The following is a 20,097-nucleotide window of genomic DNA, read 5'->3' on the forward strand; positions in this document are numbered from 1 at the left end:
AGGTGGCATCTTCTTGTCCTGCAGACCCAGAGCAGTAGCTATTCCTGATCAGAGTCCCTACAGCCAATATTATAGCCAGGCATGTCTCTGGAGTGTTGATTGGTCACCTGGACAAGGATGCACCTGATCCTGAATGGATATACAACAGTCTGCTTTGAAGAACTCAAGATGAAGATTATACTGCAGGGCCTTGTTTACAAGCCCTTTCCAACAGTAATTTGTCCACATACCTCACTCATTAATTATATGTACTTCTTTCTATGCCAAGTCCACCACACTACAATGTTCTACACATTTCCTCGATATCGCTGAGCTACACTGACTCCTAAAGTGATTTTGATTTTCAGGCCTTGATACTGGAGATAGCTTATTGCATCCACCTATTAGTTTGTACAGCCTTTGTTCCAGCCTTTGCAACTCTGCTTGATGGTTATATGCAAACACCACCATAACAGATATTTATGCAAATTGTTCTGCACTCCTTTCTAAAATATATTTCTGTAATCTCAATATTTCTCAACATCTTCTTGGTTTGACAGGTGCCTATCTTGTGCCATATTTAATTTTGCTGCTGGTCATCGGCATACCGCTTTTCTTCTTGGAGCTTTCAGTGGGTCAGAGAATTCGGCGTGGAAGCATTGGAGTATGGAATTATATCAGCCCCAAGCTTGGTGGAATTGGATTTGCAAGCTGTGTAGTAAGTACTGCTTGCATAGTAGGTAATGTGACCTGTTTCCCAAGCCTTAGTGCATACCGTGAGTTTTCTAAATACCTTTTTATTTTAAAAAGGAGCTAATATGCTGAAGGATTAGCTTTGTGATTTGCAGAGTACCTAAGATTTATATATTAAAACTAAGGAAGGGATCTGTCTCAGTGCCCACATAACTATGAAACTAATTAGCTGGTATGCCACTTGTTTAGACTACAGAAGCCTCCCTGAATTTGTGCCCTTCAGATGTTTTAGGCTATGACTCTCATAATTCTTGGACACTGTCAAAGTTGCATGTTGTTGGTGGGAACGGTAGTCGAAAACAAATGGAAGCAACAGGTTGGGGAAGGCTGGGTTAAGCAGGTAAGGTGCTAAAGAAGACCATTTATCTATTTCTATACTGCTTACATGCCCAAATGGCTTCTAAAGTGGTTTACAAGTATAACATCAATGATAAATTCCATACATAACTAAAATACACAGTAAAACAAGCCAGTTAAAAAGAATAACCATTAAAACAGTTTTAAAAATACTAAAACAATTAGATCAGGAAACTCAAGTTCAGGGGAAGGCTTGCCCAAACAGGTGTGTTTTCAGGAGCTGGTAGAATGCCAATGCTGATGGCACCTCTCAGCAAGAAGGGAATATAACTTTAAAACAGAGGAAATGCACCTAAAATGTTTGGAATCTGCAGATGTCGTCTATCTTTTAAAGTGCATTACCTGGTCATGCAATCGTTATATAGATTGAAAATCTCTTTTAGCTCCTTGGTTTGTGCTGAGGCAAAAAGCCAGTGGCAGAGTGGAGACAAAGGCAGAGTAACAACTGTAATTTTACTTTTGTATCATAGGCTAGTATGTATACATTGCCATGTACCCCTTCCTGTCTTCTATCTAGAAAAGCAAGGATATCCAGCTAGGAAGGGGGGGGGGACGCTTAGGGTTTGAAGCAGGGCCAGTGAGGTTCAATGTTGGGAAGAGTTTGTTTTGTCATGAGGAGAGTTCTGACTGCCAGACAGAGTGGTTTGGAGGCTACATTTAGCTCCTGGGCCTGAGGCTTCCCACCCTTATGGCACACTGTAAGCTCATGACTTAGGCCTGGTCCTGCCACAAGATGTGATGAAGCGACTTGCTTCAGGCAGCCCCATGGCAGAAGAGTGTGTCTAAATCAGGCACCCCCAAACTCGGCCCTCCAGATGTTTTGGGCCTACAACTCCCATCATCCCTAGCTAACAGGACCAGTGGTCAGGGATGATGGGAATTGTAGTCCCAAAACAGATGGAGGGCCGAGTTTGGGGATGCCTGGTATAAATGATGCATCAAGACTTCAACATGTTGTTTCCAAAGTTGGTTTCTGCATCAGATAATAGAACTTGGCAACTAGAGAGCCATGTTAAAAATGTTATTTTCTATGCCAATACTAGGAAAATTGCTTCTGAAAAGATTTTACTTTCCCCACAGGTATGCTTTTTTGTGGCCCTATACTACAATGTCATCATTGGATGGAGTTTGTTTTACTTTTCTCAGTCCTTTCAGCACCCGTTGCCATGGGACCAATGTCCTTTGGTGAAAAATTCTTCACATACTTGTAAGCATCCAGTGTATTAACCTTCCTTCCTTCCTTCCTTCCTTCCTTCCTTCCTTCCTTCCTTCCCCTCTCTTCTACCCTCTATTAGAAAACATTTTAGAAGTTTTAAAAATGCTACAGAGTACAAAAACCAAGCAAACTAAAGAGGAAATCACTGAAAGCAAATATTTTGGTCCAAAACCCAGTGAATTGTTTGCTGACTCTCTAGCATTTAGATTAAGAATATTTGAGCACCGTAGCACTTATGTTTTGTACAACCATGCTGAACTGGAATGTTTCATATTGTTAAATTAAGTTATTGATCCTTCCCCCAAATACTGCTTTTCCAGTATGATTCTTAGCAATAACACTTGATAGCTAGCATAAACAATGTTCTAATTTAGAAAGGGGAAAAAATCCATAATATTACCAGAGGTTTTTTTAGTTGGTGGTCTAACTCTTTATTTTGACATATAGGCACTTTAATTGATTTCCTTGTACATTTAGTTGCTCCTTGATTCAATTTCCCCTTATTGGGAGTTTTAAAACTCATAGTACAGTACTGGAAATGAAACATTTCCATTTGTTTAGTTTGGCAGAGATACTTATGGTAGATTTTGTATGTTATTGTAACAAAGTATTGTACCTTTATATATATAGAGAGAGAGAGAGAGAGAGTATCTGGCATGCCAGAAAAGCAAAATCAAAGAATTATGATATGGTAGAGTTTGTCTTAAAGATGACACTTTCTGAACATCCACAATGGTCTCTTTTGACTTGGCCTGACACCAGCATCTTGACTGCCCATACTTGGTAACCACCTTCAAATGCCACTTTGAACTAAATCCAGGGAATGTTATCACACATTTATGAATGTTGTAAGAACATGACAGTTTTGATCTGAGAAAAGTACTGTGGATCTTGAAGGTGACAGTCCCAGATCTTGCCTCTGGCAGGTCACATCAACCAATTACGGTGACAGGAATCAAATGATGTGGAAAGATTTAAATTTTTCTTAGTATTATACAAAAGTCTGTTTGACTTCTGAAAACGTTTGAAAACCAAGGCACGGCTTCCGATTGGCTGCAGGAGCTTCCTGCACTCAATCAGAAGCCACAGAAGCCGAGTTGGATGTTCAGCTTCCAAAAAACATTCGCAAACCAGAACACTCATTTCTGGGTTTGCAGTGCTCGGGAGCCAAAACGTTCGAGTTACAAGGCATTCGAGAACCAAGGTACGACTATACTTGTGATTATGTTTTTCATATTTTAAACATTCTTAAAATTGTTTTAAATATGAAGAGATGCTATGGATTTTGAATTGTGGCTAAAAGGGAGGATTCAACTAGTGAATTCTATTAGTGGCAGCCCTGAGCAAGAGCTTCTGCTTTTGCAATGGGGCTTCCACTGCACCCCCAAAATCAGCTTGGGGGGCAGGAGAACCCCAAAACATAATGTGAGGGGGAAAGAGGAGGATCATTCCATCTGACAAGCCAAAACGCTTGTCCTTATCACCTTATTGTGACATTGAATTCCAGCCAATGATTTTATTAAGTAAGTAAATAAATAAAAATATGGATCTGACTCAGAAATACAGTACATGTTTTGCAAAACATGATTTTAACTCAGGGGTCACTTGATAGCCCACCACTGATCAGTGGATGACCCAACTGCCACATGTCCCGGTTACATAGGCCTGCATCATTGGTTTACAGAATGATGAGCCTGAGACACCTGTCAGTCTCAGCTACATTATCCCAGGATATAGGCTGGGATTTTGATCTCAGGCTTCCTGAGGACTGGTTTCTTTTACCTATATTACACCAAATGTTACGAGCTATAACATTCAAGCATCTCTTCTCGGCTATTGGTCATCTGTTGCATCAACATTTATCGCTCACTCTAATGGTTTGTTTGTTTTTAAGGTTTTAGTTCAGTAAACAGGAATAGAGATAGTCACATCTGTTCAGAAAAGTCTCTACATAAATCCACTTTGAATGTAAGCCCATGCAGGAACATAACAGGAATTTCTAAGCTGGAGTCAAAGTCCTTAAAAGTTCAAAATTCTGAAAGCAGAAACAGATGAATTGATTAACTTTTTATTTAAAGTTTCTCCAGGGGCAGGGTTAAAAGATACATTCTAAATTTACTTAGCTAATTTTAATAGTAGCATTTGCATTGTTTTTGCTGGAAACAGAAAGGTGCAGGTTCTGAAACGTTTTTGTGTAATATGCTACACATTTCCTGTTGCTCTATCAACATTTACACTAAACACATAAATAAGGGTAATTGAATGTCACACTAATTATTTCCTTATTCTATTTTTTTCGATTTTCCTAAACATTAAGCAAAAAACAAAACACACAAAAACACACACAAAAACCCCAAGAGGACAATTGAAATACCTGTGAATAATCAGACTATATTATGTCTACTTTTATATCTACGGGAATTAGGCAATAACTCATGGCCATAATGAAATAATTCCATTCTGGCATATCATGAAGCATAATAGAATGCAATCTATCTCTAGGCTTTAATTATCTCCTGGTGACCACATGCCTTGATCTCCAAATAATAAGAGAAACAAATCTTAATTGCATTTCTAATAATATTTTTTCCTTTGCCTGAAGCCAGTATACCAGCAACCTTGAAAGTTGCCTTGACAGTTTGTTGCACAAATTTTCATTATGAGATACATGATACTTGCTAGCTTGCTGTTACGTCTCAGTACTCAAATGTTCCCAGCGCAAACAGAGATTATGGTTACTGTAAAGTAACAGACTTTCCTTCTCTAAATAACTTGACATTAAATACATAGTTTCAGGAAGAGGTTTTAAAAATTGGCTGCACTCTACCCTGTGCTTAATTCAGTGGCAAAGCTCACATTTATGTGATCATAGCAGGATCATAGCCCTTGGCTAAGTTCCTTATTCCAGAGGATCTCAACTGAGGTCTCACTGAATGGGAATTACCTGCAGGAACAGAGTTCAAGAATATAGTACTAACAGAATAAATACATTTTAAGAACCATTTGCATTTATATAAACACTGTATCAAGTTTCCGATGTACAGGATTCTCATTTTCTTGACAAAAGTTGCATTGTGGAATTTTTAAGTCTGCAGTACCTATGCACAGTTGCTTGGGACACAGTCTCATTGAACCCAATTGAACTTATTCCTAAATAAACATTTATAGGGTTGGACTTTGACAAAGTCTGATATAGTTCTTGTTCTAGTTCATGCATCATTTGTAAAGCACTATATATATGGATGATGCTACACTGCTGTTAAGGGACGCGGGTGGCGCTGTGGGTAAAACCTCAGCGCCTAGGGCTTGCCGATCGCATGGTTGGCGGTTCGAATCCCCGCGGGGGGTGAGCTCCCATCTTTCGGTCCCAGCTCCTGCCCACCTAGCAGTTCGAAAGCACCCCTAAGTGCAAGTAGATAAATAGGTACCACTTTATAGCGGGAAGGTAAACGGTGTTTCCGTGTGCTGTGCTGGTGCTGGCTCGCCAGAGCAGCTTCGTCACGCTGGCCACGTGACCCGGAAGTGTCTCTGGACAGCGCTGGCCCCCGGCCTCTTAAGTGAGATGGGCGCACAACCCTAGAGTCGGACACGACTGGCCCGTACGGGCAGGGGTACCTTTACCTTTACCTTACATTGCTGTTGCTAATAGTTGTAGTGGTGGTGTAACTGAAAGGAAGTCTGATGGAGTGTATATGTCTTGCTGTTCAACAAGTAAATGAATGTAGAAACTCTTCTCAAGGTCTTGTTTTAGTAGCAAGGTTTTAAAAAAGCACTTATTAGAGAATTACAGTAATACCTGTTTGTCATGATCACAGTCCCATAGTAGGAAGACTTATTGCTTTGGAGACCAGGGCTCTTGGATTGATTGATTGATGGATGGATGGATGGATGGATTGATTGCATTTCAATCTTGCCCTTCCCCTCAACTAAGGGTAGCAAACAGCAGAATAGCAAAGTAATGCAATTTTCCCCAAAAAACCTTCTAAAAATTAAATTATTTAAAAACATTAGGAACTTCTAGAACTATTTAAAAAGTTCTGCAGAAGAGGGAATTATAGCAGCTGCAGCTTTCCTCATTCCTACATTACAAATTGTATGTGCTAATCTCATTTTTTTATAGATCCCTTAAAAGTACTAATTCCAGATATGAGGTAGGGCCCAGTCAAACTATCCTCTCGTGGGCTCCCTTCCTCTGTCAATGGGCCCTCACAAGTTTGTCTGCACAACACTGAGCAGTTGACTGACGACACCATTTTCATTTCCCCCAATTCTTCAGAATAATGCCTTGCCAGATTCAACATGGAAACTTACAAGTGTCTAGATCCTTTTAATCAGCACTGCTCAGGTTTGGACCAAGAAAAAATAGATAAAGGGGGGGGGGGTGGCAGAGCAGGCATTGGGGGTGGGCCCTGACAGCTCCCCTGAAAACTCTAGGTGCTGATATTGGTCCTGGGCACCAGTGATATCTTCTTGTGTGTGCCTTGTCAGTTTACAATATGGACATATTCAATGAAGGCTAAAAATTAAAAAACCCCCCCCAGCCAAGATAGCATACCTGCAGATGTGGTGCTGTACTGATTCAAAAGAATGGAAAAAACCAAAGCACTTGACCAGCATTTTCCAATGTGTGTGTCTGGATAAGCCACAAGTGGCAGTACCATGATAACAAATTATAGGAATTAGAATGCTTTGTAGAACTGTCTACATGTTGCTTTCTATTTAGGATCCAATTAATATTTTAGATTGCCTTTTCCTTTTCTGATCAGTTGTGGAGCCAGAGTGTGAAAAAAGCTCTGCAACAACGTATTACTGGTACAGAGAAGCACTCAATATTTCCAGCTCTATCTCAGAGAGTGGAGGTCTAAACTGGAAAATGACGATCTGCTTGCTGGCTGCTTGGGTTATGGTGTGCCTAGCAATGATTAAAGGGATCCAGTCTTCAGGCAAAGTGAGTAGTTCCTTTTTTGTTTTCTTTAAAACTGATTTAAGTCTTCTTCACATTTGCCACCTGAATTCTTCTCCACCACACCCCTTTGTCTATCCTCCCATAAAGTTTGCATGGAAAGGCTGGCAGCTATGACTCACCATGCTTTTCTGTAATCTCTCCAGTGGAGAAATGTTGGCACATCAACATTAAGATCGTAGTCTATTAAATACAGAAATCATACTTGGATAAAAAGAGAGGGAGTGTTGCGGTATGAGAACCTTTGTTTTGTTTTCATTTGCCATAGATAATTTTTATAATTGCATCTTGGTGTGTAATTAAAAAAGAAAAAGGAAGAAAACACAACAAAGAAATGGGATTTGTAGTTGGCTTTCTCAGGATGGATTTCTGTTTCTGTTTCTGGATCTGGACTGCGTCCATGAAACAAATTGCCAGGCCAAGTGTCAAAGATTAAGTGTTCAGGATGTCAATGCCCAAAGGAGACACCTAAAAGGAAGACAGGGAACCACATGCTAGACTGTGATTCTTCATGTGGTCTGCAAGTGGAGAAATGGACATTAAAAAGCATTTGATCATACCAGTTGTGTATGGGAGGCTTGTGAGATATGGTAGCCCAGAGCAGCAGAGGCATTGGATGAGGCAAGGATAGAGGCCTGGTTTTCAGAGGCATGGTTGCTCTGGAAGAAAAGCAGAAGCAGTGGAGATGTGAGTTCAGCATTGGAGCCAGAGCTAACCACATAGGGCATAAGGGGAAGCAGAGGGTCAAGATGAGTAGAATCTCCAGCAGCATTTGCACACAAAAATGTCCAGCCCTATTGCACCTTTCTCATTGCACATTCCATGCAACCATAATTTTCTGGGGATCAAGGTAAGAATGACAAAATTGATCTGAAGATAATTTCATACAGAGTGAGCCTCCACAGTCTCTGCACCTACTTTTCCTCTGCCATTTGCCAGTTTCTAAATTGCTAATACACATGCCCGATGTTTGATCCATCTATGACTGTTTTGGACCATGTGACAGTTTACTTAAAGCTTAGGATTGGCTTTTTTGTTTGTTTGTTTCTATTGCAATAGGAGATGCAGAGGGAGGGGGTGCTCTTTATGGAATGTGCAGATACTATACTTTCTTTGATGTACTTTTGCTGTGACATGTCCCAGATTGAAGATAGGAGTTTGCCAGGGAAGTCATACATACCCTGCCCTGATTCTTCTTTCTGCAAGTGGTCCTGACTCACCAGTCAAATGAGTGATGTCTTCACAGAATGAGTTGGGTGAAAATACTCACATGGGAACTCTTGTCATGGCCACCTTCCCTTAGGGCTAGAGGACTGAGTCATGCCAGAATGTGGCATAATAAAACTAGTGGCAAATAAAAGCAGATTATTATTATTATTATTATTATTATTATTATTATTATTATTATTATTTTTCACAGGGTGCTTCAGATAAGCACAATTCACTGGGAAATTCTCTTTTACAAGCTTCATTTTTAGTGGAACTTACACATTATGAGTCCCTCACAGATTATTCCATTAGATCCAAGACTCGTGACTGTACAATGCAATCTAACTTTCATGGAACTAAATCCCCATGTGGGGATGTATACTATTTCACATCCCTAAAAATTCAGCTTCTCAATTTCATCTTCCCAGATTATTAGTTTATATAAGAGATTGTGGTGGAACAGTTGCTAAACTCTTATTTCAGCAGTAATATAACTTCTAGTACAGAAATGGTTTCCTATTATTTCTGTTATTATTTTATTTTCTTAACTAAAATATAGCTAGTACAAAATTGTTGTTGTTGTTTTATGATGATGATAAGACTCAAAAGGCAGACTTTTTAAATATATTTTTTACCAGGTGGTGATTATAATATCAAGTTTCTTCCCACTCCTTCCATCCTCAGAGTCACAAGAGCCTTAACTCCTAAATTCCCTGTTTGTAACACAAAGCAGAGTTAAAGGACTTCTGCTCAGAACAAAATCCTTAGCCACAGTCTTGGACCCAAAGCTTCCTTCTCCTGACAGAAGGCATCCTACTGTTGGAACAAGAGTCCCTCCATTAAACAAGGGGAAATTGGGGCCACATCTGCAACGTACATTTAAAGCACCATGATATCACATTAAACAGCCACAGCTCCCCCCCCCCCCACAGTCCTGGGAAGTGCAGTTTGTTAAGAGTTGCTAGGAAACTCTCTATTCCCCTCACAAAACTATAATTTCCAAAGTGGTTCATTAAACCCTTTCTCCAGGGAACTCTGGGAATAATAATTTTTTTTTTACTATTTAATGTTTGACGGACTATTGTATTTTAATATTTTGTTGGAAGCTGCACAGAGTGGCTGGAGAAACCCAGCCAGATGGGCAGGGTATAAATAATAAATTATTATTATAATTGTAGCTCTGAGGGAAATAGGGGCCTCCTTACAATTATCAGCATCCTTAACACGCTATCATTCCCAGGATTCTTAGAGGGAACCCATTACTGTTAAAATGTTATAATAGTGTTTTAAAGGTATGGTGTGGATGTGGCCTTAGATTTAACCCAGAGGTTCCTGTGTGCCACCCTTTGGATGTGTATTGCTTTCCCATCTCAGCAACAATTTCCTTTCCCTTCCTTGTATTAACTGTCACTACAATTTACATGTGCACTGAAGTAAACCATAGTAAAATGCAAACATTGTTCCCTCATAACTACAATGTCCCACTTTGAACCATGATTCCAACCCCTCAGGGAGCGATGGTTTATTTTAGCCCTGGTTGTTATCCATCTAGCATGAAACAACTCTAGAAAGGTAGGAATGGGAAAGAAAAGGGGTCAAGGAGCACATTCCTGGTGTTCACTCCCAATGTGCAAATTGTGCTTTACATGTATGTTGATGTGCTGAATACAACGCAAGGATCCTCCTTTTCCTGTTGAGTATTTGAATAAAGTTGGAGCCTTGGTCAGAAAACAAGGAGTTGTTGCAAATAATGCATTGGTCAAATTCATGGCCAAATCACTAAAATGCATTCATATCCTTTCACGTTGAAGTCCCTTTCTTAATAGCACCGCAAGTGGCACGGTATACTTCCAAGTGTTTCAAAATATTTCTTACTTCACATGATTTGTTTCTTCTGATAAACAAGAGCAATGAATCCACAAGCTATAATTCTGCAATTCTTCAGATCTCTGAAGCAAGCACACAATGCCATGACGGGCTTTGGGAATGTCAGATGACCTTAGGTTTCTGAATGCACTGCGGATGTGGTTAGACTGTGGAAGACAAGGGCCATTAATGGGTTTTATTTTAACATTCCTTTCGTATTTTTCAGATAATGTACTTTAGCTCCCTTTTCCCTTATGTGGTACTTATATGCTTTCTAATCAGAGGGCTGCTCTTAAATGGATCACTGGATGGCATTCGTCACATGTTTACACCTAAGGTATGTACTTGGTTTCTGCCTATTATGTTTGATTGCTTTTGACATTCGTTTCATGCCTGAATAGTTTGCATGAACTCTTGTTTCAAGATCAGATTATATTGCAGTTAGGTGGAACAAGTCAACTGAGTTGGTGTGTATCTGCTGTACAACATAAGCTCCATTAACAAAAAAGTAAATAAAAATCTCATCCTTTTTACACCATTCAAACCAAGGCTGTGTACATGCTACCATTTACTCTGCATCAAATACACTCCCATCACTGGTTTGGGAAGCAGTGTACACAGGTTGTTAGCCACAATCTATATCTATCCAGTTATATGTCCTTTTTAAAAACAACAACGAGGTACTGCATTTTGATGCATTTCCCACTTAAGAGTTTAGATCTGAATTGAGAAAAGGAACAGCCTAGTTGTGCTTTAAGCTGGTAATGTCTACACTGCCAAAGTCTCAGCCCACAGGGAATAGGGACTTTTCTACCCAGTTAGCACTGTCTGCACAGCGACTTTATTCACACCCATGCCAGTGGTGCGGGATCACACAACAGGAAAGCTGCTCTGTGTGTGTGTGTGTGTGTGTGTGTGTGTGTGTGTGTGTGTGTGTAGGAAACCTACTTCAGATTACAGCCTCCACTTCTTCCATAAACATATCCAGTCAATCTGATTGGGATTACATAGTAGGGTAGCATGGGGTAACTAATTCAACAGTCTTGAATATGGTTCTACAGACAGTTGCTTATGCCAGGCAGAGTCATTCACCTCTGGTACAAAGTGCTTCCTGTGCTAGTGCTGGACAAAGATTCTAAGAGGGGAATATCAAAAGTGACCCACAGCATGACCCATAAAACACAAAGCCTCTGCCTCCATGCAGTACCCTCTTGGAAAATTCCCATCCAACAATTCTTCCTTTTCTCAGCATTCATCTCATAATTTCACTCTCCACAATGGCTGCCCCACCTCATCTTGGCCAAAAAGGATGTGATGTTTTATTTATTATATTTCAATACCCAAGAAGTTCAAGGTAGTTTTCATGGATCTGCTCCCCATACCATTTTATCCTCATAACAATCTGTGAGGTAGGCTGAAAGGTAGTGACTTGGCCATGTTCACCTCGTGACCAATGACTGATTGAACTCCCCTGACCATAGCGTGAGTGGTTTCATATTTAGTTTAGAATATGGAGGCTTCCTGCATCATTCATGAAACATGAAATAGGTTTAGCATGTCAAAATCCACTCAAACAACAATCTCATTGACTTTGCCAAAGGGGAAGGGTCAAGTTATGCTCCCACATTACATACATTCTAGAAACATTTTCTCTTATTTTACTGCATTTATTGAAGAAATCAGGATTTTCAGTTGCACTGTTTAGAAGCCACATGTGCCTCACAACTCAGTTTTGTGCTTATTCACCTACGTCCACACACTCCTGCATACGCAAAGGCTTATGTGTTCTCTGTCCTGTAACAAAATGGGTTCATGTGAAAGCGTCAGGTAGGATCATAGAATTGGAAGGGACCATCTACTCCAACCCTCTGTAATGCAGGAATCTCAACTAAAGTATCCCTGGCAGATGGCCATCCAACCTCTGCTTAAAAACCTCCAAGGAAGGAGAGTCCACAACCTCCCAAGGGAGACCATTCCACTCCCACAGTCCAGAAGAGGACAGCACGATAAAATGATGGCAAGACTCTAGAGCAGGGAACCTGTAGCCCTCCAGATGTTACTGGCCTATAGTCTTCCTCATTCCTGAGCATTGGTCATACTGGCTGGGGCTAATATGTGCCCAACAAACTCTCGAGGGTCACAGGTTCCCCACTTGTAATCTGGGAATAAGGCCCATTGAACACAGTGGAGCTTCCTTTGAGCAGACATGAATGAGGTTGCACTGGAAATCTTGTTCTGTTAGGAAGTTATAAAATCTACTTGTGTATTCAAATGGTTGGTTTTACTCACTATCTTCTAGTTTCTGTTGCGGAAAACTCACAAGTCCTTAGTCAAGATCATTCATACAAAGTAGCCACAAGTGTCTGTTAAAAAGACACTCCCTTCCCTGTAGACAAATACATGGTAGAAGACTTGGGAGCATTACTCATGTCTTAATGATGAAAAACTAAGCCAGAGAATGATTAAGAGATTTAGGAAAAGTCACACGGGAAGTCTCAAGCCGCAGCTGGATTGAACTGAGATCTTGCTAATCCCTCTGTAGATGGGAACTCCTGACAGTATGTAAGAATTTTTTTCTTTCACATTTTCTATGCACACCTTAAACAAGTAGTTTTGTGTGGACAGGTTTACAGAGAAGTAATGGTCTTTTGGCAGACAGAGCTGATCGCAAAATCCATTGGGTAAACTGCTTCCTTGACAAAATGCTGCTTTTCCTTCTAGTTACTTCTAGCTACATTTAGATCCCACCTTTCCACCAAGGAGTTCAAGGTAGCTCCTTCTCCCTCTCTTCATTTTACCTCTCCATTGTCTTCAAGAAGGAGAGAAACAAAGAATGTTTCTGACCTTTTGCTGCTTGCCCCCCCCCCCCGAAAGGGTCAAGCAAACAAAAGTTTGCAAAAGAAAGAAAGAAAACAAAAACAAAAACATTGGTAAGAATTTGCAAAGCAACCTCTATCAACACCCCTTCCATTCCTCTGCCCCAGGGCCCAGAAACCTGGGGCCTAACTACATGTGACATTAAAGATGTGATTAGTGGTAATAACAACAACAAGCATGGTGTATCAAGATTGCTGGGAGGGGATATTTAAGCCTATAGTGATAATGGGAGCCCCTCCCTAATTTTAATTGCATAAGAAGCAGGAAGATTTCATGAGGACTCTAGATATGGAGGGAAGGTTTAAACCATTCCTCTAAACTTCTCATTTAGGGCAAAATTGCTAGGGAGAGCTTTTCCAATTACATGTATAATTCCCCAAGCCTTAGTTAGATTTCTTCAAAGCAGTGGGCATATAGAAGGATGACATCCCAGTTAACCTCCGGTGGAAATTCAAACAGAATGAAGTATGTATATTTAGCACCATCTAGTGAGCAAACTTTGCTATAACTGTACGGTGATGATTTGCCTCATCTGTGGCACTGTGTAGTGTTTCAGTGGAGAAAGTTTCCTGTCTAAATATTTTTAATTATACTTTATAGTACAGAAAAATCTCGTTTTAGCTGTGGAAAAGATTTAGGAGATTATTTAGAAAGTTTTGTAAAGCTGAAACATTTGCTTTTAATAGAAATCATAATGCCTAATAGAGATGTAAATAATGGAACAATGGTTTGTTTTGTTACTCTCTATTTACTATTAGAAGGCTTATCTAGAAGGAAAACCTATTAAACTCAGTAAGACTTTCTTCCAAGTAGGAGTGCATAGTACTGCATTATAGTAATACTAATGACATCTAAAATATATCTTAAAATTCACCTTAATCCTTTATCTTGCTAAAAATTTGTTTAGTTGCTTTGACCTTCATAGAAGAAATCTCACATACTCACATCAACATTAGCTGTCCTAGTTTCATTATTTATTTATTGTATTTTCATGTGCAATTTCTAAACCATCCTTCATCAGTTATGATCACATGGCAATTTACAGTCAAACACCAGTACAGTACATTAAAACAATAGCATTCCTATAATGCTTGGAAAACAGAATGATAGTTTGCCTGTTGTTTTGGCAGCGATGATAATTTGCACACTATTCAATTAACAACATAGAATTAATAATAATGCATTACTGTCTAAATATTTTTTTGCTGCTTATAAACACAGCTGCACAAAACCCTTGTTGACTGACATTGATGAAAGCTGTTTTTAAAGTGTGTGTGATTAGCAAATCTATTGATTTTTGATTGATATATTTCTTGTGATACATTTTGACCAACCTGCAATGCAAAAGAATGAGACAATGTACAGAATGCAAATTCAGCTTGTGGATTGAACATTTGAGTGTAAAATTTAGGGTGCTGGGGGTTTTCTTCCTGGATTATTTGTTGCCTCTCCATTTAGGAGAAATGCTGTATTTTGTAGCTGACATGTATTGTGTCTAATTTCAAACAGCTTGAAATAATGCTGGAGCCCAAGGTCTGGAGAGAAGCTGCTACTCAGGTGTTCTTTGCCTTAGGGCTTGGATTTGGTGGAGTCATTGCCTTTTCAAGCTACAACAAGAGAGACAACAACTGCCATTTCGATGCTGTTCTGGTGTCCTTCATCAATTTTTTCACTTCTGTGCTGGCAACTTTGGTGGTGTTTGCTGTTCTGGGCTTCAAAGCAAATATCATAAATGAGAAATGCATTATCCAGTATGAATATTCATTTCCTTATCCATTTTTATAGTATATTTCACTTAGGAATTCCCACAGCAATTCTTTGTATTGATGGTGTGCATGCCTATATTCCCTTGTGTTTTGCAGAAATTCCGAGAAGATTGTCAATCTTCTGAATGTCGGCAATCTGAGCAAGGCTATTATACCTCATCATATTAATTTATCGAGCATCACAGCAGAAGATTATAATTTGGTTTATGATATAATCCGGAAGGTCAAAGAAGAAGAGTTTCCCCTTGGTCTAAAACCTTGCCAGATTGAAGATGAACTTGACAAGGTGAGAGTAACACTTCCATCTTTGATGCAAAGATTACAGAATGTTTTAATAATCCTTATTGACTGCAGGACAATTTTGATATTTATATATATATTTCCACTTCCTAATAGCTTTTCTGACTCCATTGTTCTGCTCCCTCTTTCCTCCTCCTTCTCTCTTCATTGATTTTGCCCACCTTATACAATATTTTGACTTGATTTGCCCCTGTTTTGTCACCCAAGTTTAATCCTTTGGCTTTCTCCTTGACAGGCTGTTCAAGGAACTGGTCTAGCTTTCATTGCCTTTACAGAAGCCATGACCCACTTTCCTGCTTCTCCTTTCTGGTCAGTGATGTTCTTCCTTATGCTGGTTAATTTGGGGCTTGGAAGCATGTTTGGAACCATTGAAGGCATTACGACACCAATAGTTGATACTTTCAAAGTGAGAAAAGAAATTCTGACTGGTGAGTTGTTACGGATTTCTTTTCTTCAGTTCTACTTCATTCTAGGAAATGTTAACAATCAAAATGATCCGCTTGGAGACATGGTGGCATAAAATTCCATTTCTACCAACACAAAACAAGTTGCCAAAATTTTGCACCCATAATTCTTCACAAATAAAAATAAACGAGACCTAAATATATTAGGGGTTCCTATATTAAAAAGAGTGACAAGTGAGCCACATATTCTGAACTCATATATTTGACAGTGGTTTGTTCAGAAACATGGTAAAGGGCAAAGGAAACATGGATATATCATTCAAGGACATAATTTAGTACAGAAGCCTGAAATCTTTCTTTTTCAAAGCAGAGTGCTATTTTCTCCTGTTCTGATTACCATTCATCCATTCCTGAACTATTTAGTTGAAGGGTCATATTTCAATGGTAAGGCAGTTGTTTTGCATTGTATAAAGTCCTGGGTTCAAACCCCAGCACCTCCAGGGAGGGCTAGGCATGCCCCTGGTCTGGAACCCTGTAGAGTCACTGCCAACCTGTGTACACAATATTGGGCTGGATGTGTACACAATGGTCTGACTTGGCAGCTAGGAGATATAGTAGTTTGTTTTGTTTCTGAATGCAAGAGTACCCCTCTTCACAATTCTGGATACTGAAACCACTATCTCTACATTTGTTTGCTTGTTTGTTGTACTTATTTATACAGGGTAGGTCCTTTAAAAGAGGCCCAGTGGATACGGAGTACACATGTTCCACAGGGCCTCTTTTAAAAGACTCACCCTGTAGTTACAGTATTTGTGTCTCTTCATACAACATGAAACCAAGCATAAGAGCAAGAATAAAATAGGAACATAAAATGCTCATCCATAAATATATATATATATAACAGCAGATCCAAATCCAACCCAAACCATGGCCAAGTTGAGCATGATCATTTTTACAGTTAGAGGAGGTACCACATTCACTTAATCATGAAATCTCCCATGTCAGGTGTTCACTTCTAGCATTTTGAGGGGTGTGAGGGTCAGAGTGGGGAAAGGCTCAAGTCCATTCTCAGTCTCACCACATCTGGAGGTGAAGAGTAGGGAAGAAATGAGAGAACAATCCTCTTGTAGACCCTTACTTTACAATAGCCACTTCCATGCAAGAGGAAAAGATACCATATCCACTAACCCAAGAAAATAATAATAATCTGAGAAGCACTGTATCTAGAATATATCAAGAATATGAATGGATGTTTGATATCTCTTCCCTTATCTTACTTATGTGCTTTATTGCAGTTGTCTGCTGTCTTCTGGCCTTTTGCATTGGCTTAATATTTGTACAGCGGTCTGGTAACTACTTTGTAACTATGTTTGATGACTATTCAGCCACATTGCCTTTGCTTATTGTCGTCATTTTGGAGAACATTGCCATGTCTTATGTTTACGGGATAGACAAGTAAGTGCACATCTTGAGTTGTTCATATAGCTAACATTGTTGGCAATTATGAGCATCACAAAACCATACATTAGCAGCAGCCCACTGGAGCTAATGATGTTCTTTTTTCTCCACTGCCTCTCCCACTCCAGATTCATGGAAGACCTAAAGGATATGCTTGGCTTTTCGCCAAATCCGTACTATTACTATACATGGAAATATATCTCCCCAATTGTTTTGTTATCTTTGCTGGTAGCTAGCATTGTCCAAATGATATTAAGTCCCCCTGGTTACAATGCATGGATTGAAGATAAGGTGAGTGATTATTTTTAAAAAGGAACATGCATCATCAATGACTGTAAGTTTTAGGCATATAGAGTGCGTATATGACCACATAGATTCTTTTTGCATTGTATTTTATAAATGCACACAAAGTGCTCAGTGCTGCTAAATCACTGCAGCAATAACCCTACAAAAATAAAATAAACTCTGCAGAGAGATTAATAGCCTGTATTTTTATAGTAGCTGTTGAGAAGGGGACATTTCTCCTCCTCTGTAGCCAGAATGGAAACATAGAATAGGACATCTTAACAGTCTGGAAAACAGACTTGTGAGAGAGAGATGGAGTGATCCATTCTTCCTCCACTAGCTTACTGTGTTTTCATGCTTGTTGTGAAGGAAGAGACTTATCTTCCTCTGCTACTGGCACAGAAACCAAGAGGACTTGCAAAAGAATGACAGAATGATCTAGAAGGGGGCATCCACCCGCTCTATCAGCTTCCTCACTTGCCTGCATGAATCCCTTGTTGTCAATGGCGGTGAGATGAATTGTTACATACAAGGCTATATGGCACAAAAAGGGACTTGATCTAATCACCCTACAATTGCATGAAGGTTGTCTTTTAAGTGTTTTATTAATGCTCATATATGTGCATTGGTGGTGTGGAGGTTGTAAAAGATCTGTATTAATGGAAGGAACTGTGTGGCAGACTGTGGGCACATAGTTCACAACTGCACACAGTTTGCAACATAAAAAAGAAGAAGAACAGAAGATTCTTAATGGATCGCTTGTACTGGGGGGGGGGCAGGGGAATTTTGGAATTCCAAAAACCAGGGAGAAATTTGGATAAGGAGAATTTTGGAAACACCTCTATTTCTGCACTTACAATTTGGGGAGGAATTAATGAAACAACTTAAAAAAGAAAGGTTTCTGAGAGAGCAGTACAAGGCTAGGCTTAAGGAAGGCAGATGTGCGAATGATCTTTCTGAATTTTTTCTTGGTCTATGCAGGCGACCGAGGAATTTCAAAACTACCCAACCTGGGGGCTGATAGTCTGTGTGTCCTTGATTGTTTTTGCAATGCTCCCTGTCCCGGTAGTCTACCTGATTCGCCGCTGCAACCTTATCGACGATAGCTCTGGCAGCTTGGCAGCGGTTTCCTACAAAAGGGGGCGTATTATAAAGGAGCCTGTGAATCTCGAGGGAGATGACACCAGCCTGATCCATGGCAAGAGTCCAAGCGAGGTGCCATCTCCAAATTTTGGGAAAAACATATACCGGAAACAGACTGGTTCTCCAACTGTGGACACTGCCCCCAATGGCCGCTATGGTATCGGTTACATAATGGCAAACATGTCGGATATGCCAGAGTCTGACTTGTAGCTGCAATGCAGTGTTGATGCCTCTGTTCTTGGAACATTTGTTTCTCTTAAGAGAAGTGGTCAGCCTCACTTACCAGAGTGCAATCTCAGGTGCCCCATGACTCTGTGCTTAAAAACATCCTGACATGTGGTACAAACAAACAGCTTGACAATTCCCTTTGGCTTGATTTTTTTCTGGTTTCCATTTGTACTGAAGGGAATGCACATAAAAATATCAGTCAGTGATGGCATAGCCTTGCCAGGATTGCCAATTTTTTAAAGAATTATTTTTGCATTTAATTTGAAAGTTTTCTATCTTTAAAGTACAGGTGTTACCTCAGTTTGTAACAATTTTTTAAGTGAATTCATATTTCTCTACTGCTGTAACTGGAATTTCCTTCTTTGTTCCTGCAAGTTAACTCCCCCCAGTATTGGAAATAAAAATTAGCTCCAAAGAGTTCGCCAATCCTGTATTGACTGCACTTATTTGTACATACGTTTTGTAGATATCCTGTACTTTTTTTAAGCACTCGCAATTCCTTAGGCTATTAGCTGAGTAAAAAAAAGCAAAACAAACAAATTTTAAACCCTGCAGATTATTTTCTTACATGTAATAGCTGTATAGAGCAATAGTATTAGAAAACCAAGTATAATGATGCTGGAAACACAAAATTCCTCACACTCTGGGGAACTGCATATGGCGTGGCTGTATTTTACATACTATATTTGGTTTTTTCAGTGTGAAAATTATGTAAGACTGAGTCGCTCCAAGACTCTTAAAAGATTGTGCAGATTCTGCATTTTTCTAAGCTGTGTGCCTAAAATAAAAATAAAAACCCTTCCTAATATTTATTGTGGTTACAAGATTATATATATTATATTTATATATAATATACTTGTAATGTACATATGTATAGTAATGTTGTATGTAACAGCTTCAAACCCTGAAGCAAGATGGCTTTAAACCTGTTTTTTTTTCTGTTTTGCTTGTTTTATGCAAAAAAGAAATCCCCTCCTAAGTCGGTGATAATTAAAAATTGTATACCATTACATTTAATCTAGGAATAAAGAGTGTGGAAAGGTGTTTTCTTTGTACTTTCTGGAAATTTGGGGCTGGATTTGGGGCAGGTGGCCCCTAGCTGGCCCAGGTTCGTGGAGCTAAGTATTCCTATTTAAACATCCATAATTAAAATGTACAACAAACAAGCCCATTAAACCAGCACATAAATTAAAACAGCAATGAAAACAATTAAAACAAGAGGTTAAAGTTTGGAGATCAGGGAACTGCTTGTCTATACAGGCATTGTCTTCAAGAGCCAGCAGAATGCCAATA

The 20,097-nt window shown here is 39.5% G+C and overlaps 1 protein-coding gene across 3 annotated transcripts in view; it reads left to right on the forward strand.

The window, feature by feature from the left end:
• The window catches only part of SLC6A15 (solute carrier family 6 member 15), a 51,851-nt gene extending 32,003 nt beyond the window's left edge, over nt 1–19,848 (forward strand). For all 3 annotated transcript variants that reach the window (XM_081878242.1, XM_081878243.1, XM_081878244.1), the window contains exons 3-12: nt 540–697; nt 2,170–2,296; nt 7,072–7,253; nt 10,570–10,680; nt 14,730–14,971; nt 15,083–15,272; nt 15,522–15,714; nt 16,986–17,145; nt 17,277–17,439; nt 18,415–19,848. In XM_081878242.1, the coding sequence (XP_081734368.1) occupies nt 540–697; nt 2,170–2,296; nt 7,072–7,253; nt 10,570–10,680; nt 14,730–14,971; nt 15,083–15,272; nt 15,522–15,714; nt 16,986–17,145; nt 17,277–17,439; nt 18,415–18,786 (1,898 nt within the window). In that variant the 3' untranslated portion in view covers nt 18,787–19,848. The remainder of the gene's footprint in view (nt 1–539; nt 698–2,169; nt 2,297–7,071; nt 7,254–10,569; nt 10,681–14,729; nt 14,972–15,082; nt 15,273–15,521; nt 15,715–16,985; nt 17,146–17,276; nt 17,440–18,414) is intronic.
• Nucleotides 19,849–20,097: the final 249 nt, after the last annotated feature.

The sequence above is a fragment of the Podarcis erhardii genome (genome assembly GCF_964252035.2).
Source record: "Podarcis erhardii genome assembly, chromosome: 10".
NCBI lineage: Eukaryota > Metazoa > Chordata > Lepidosauria > Squamata > Lacertidae > Podarcis > Podarcis erhardii.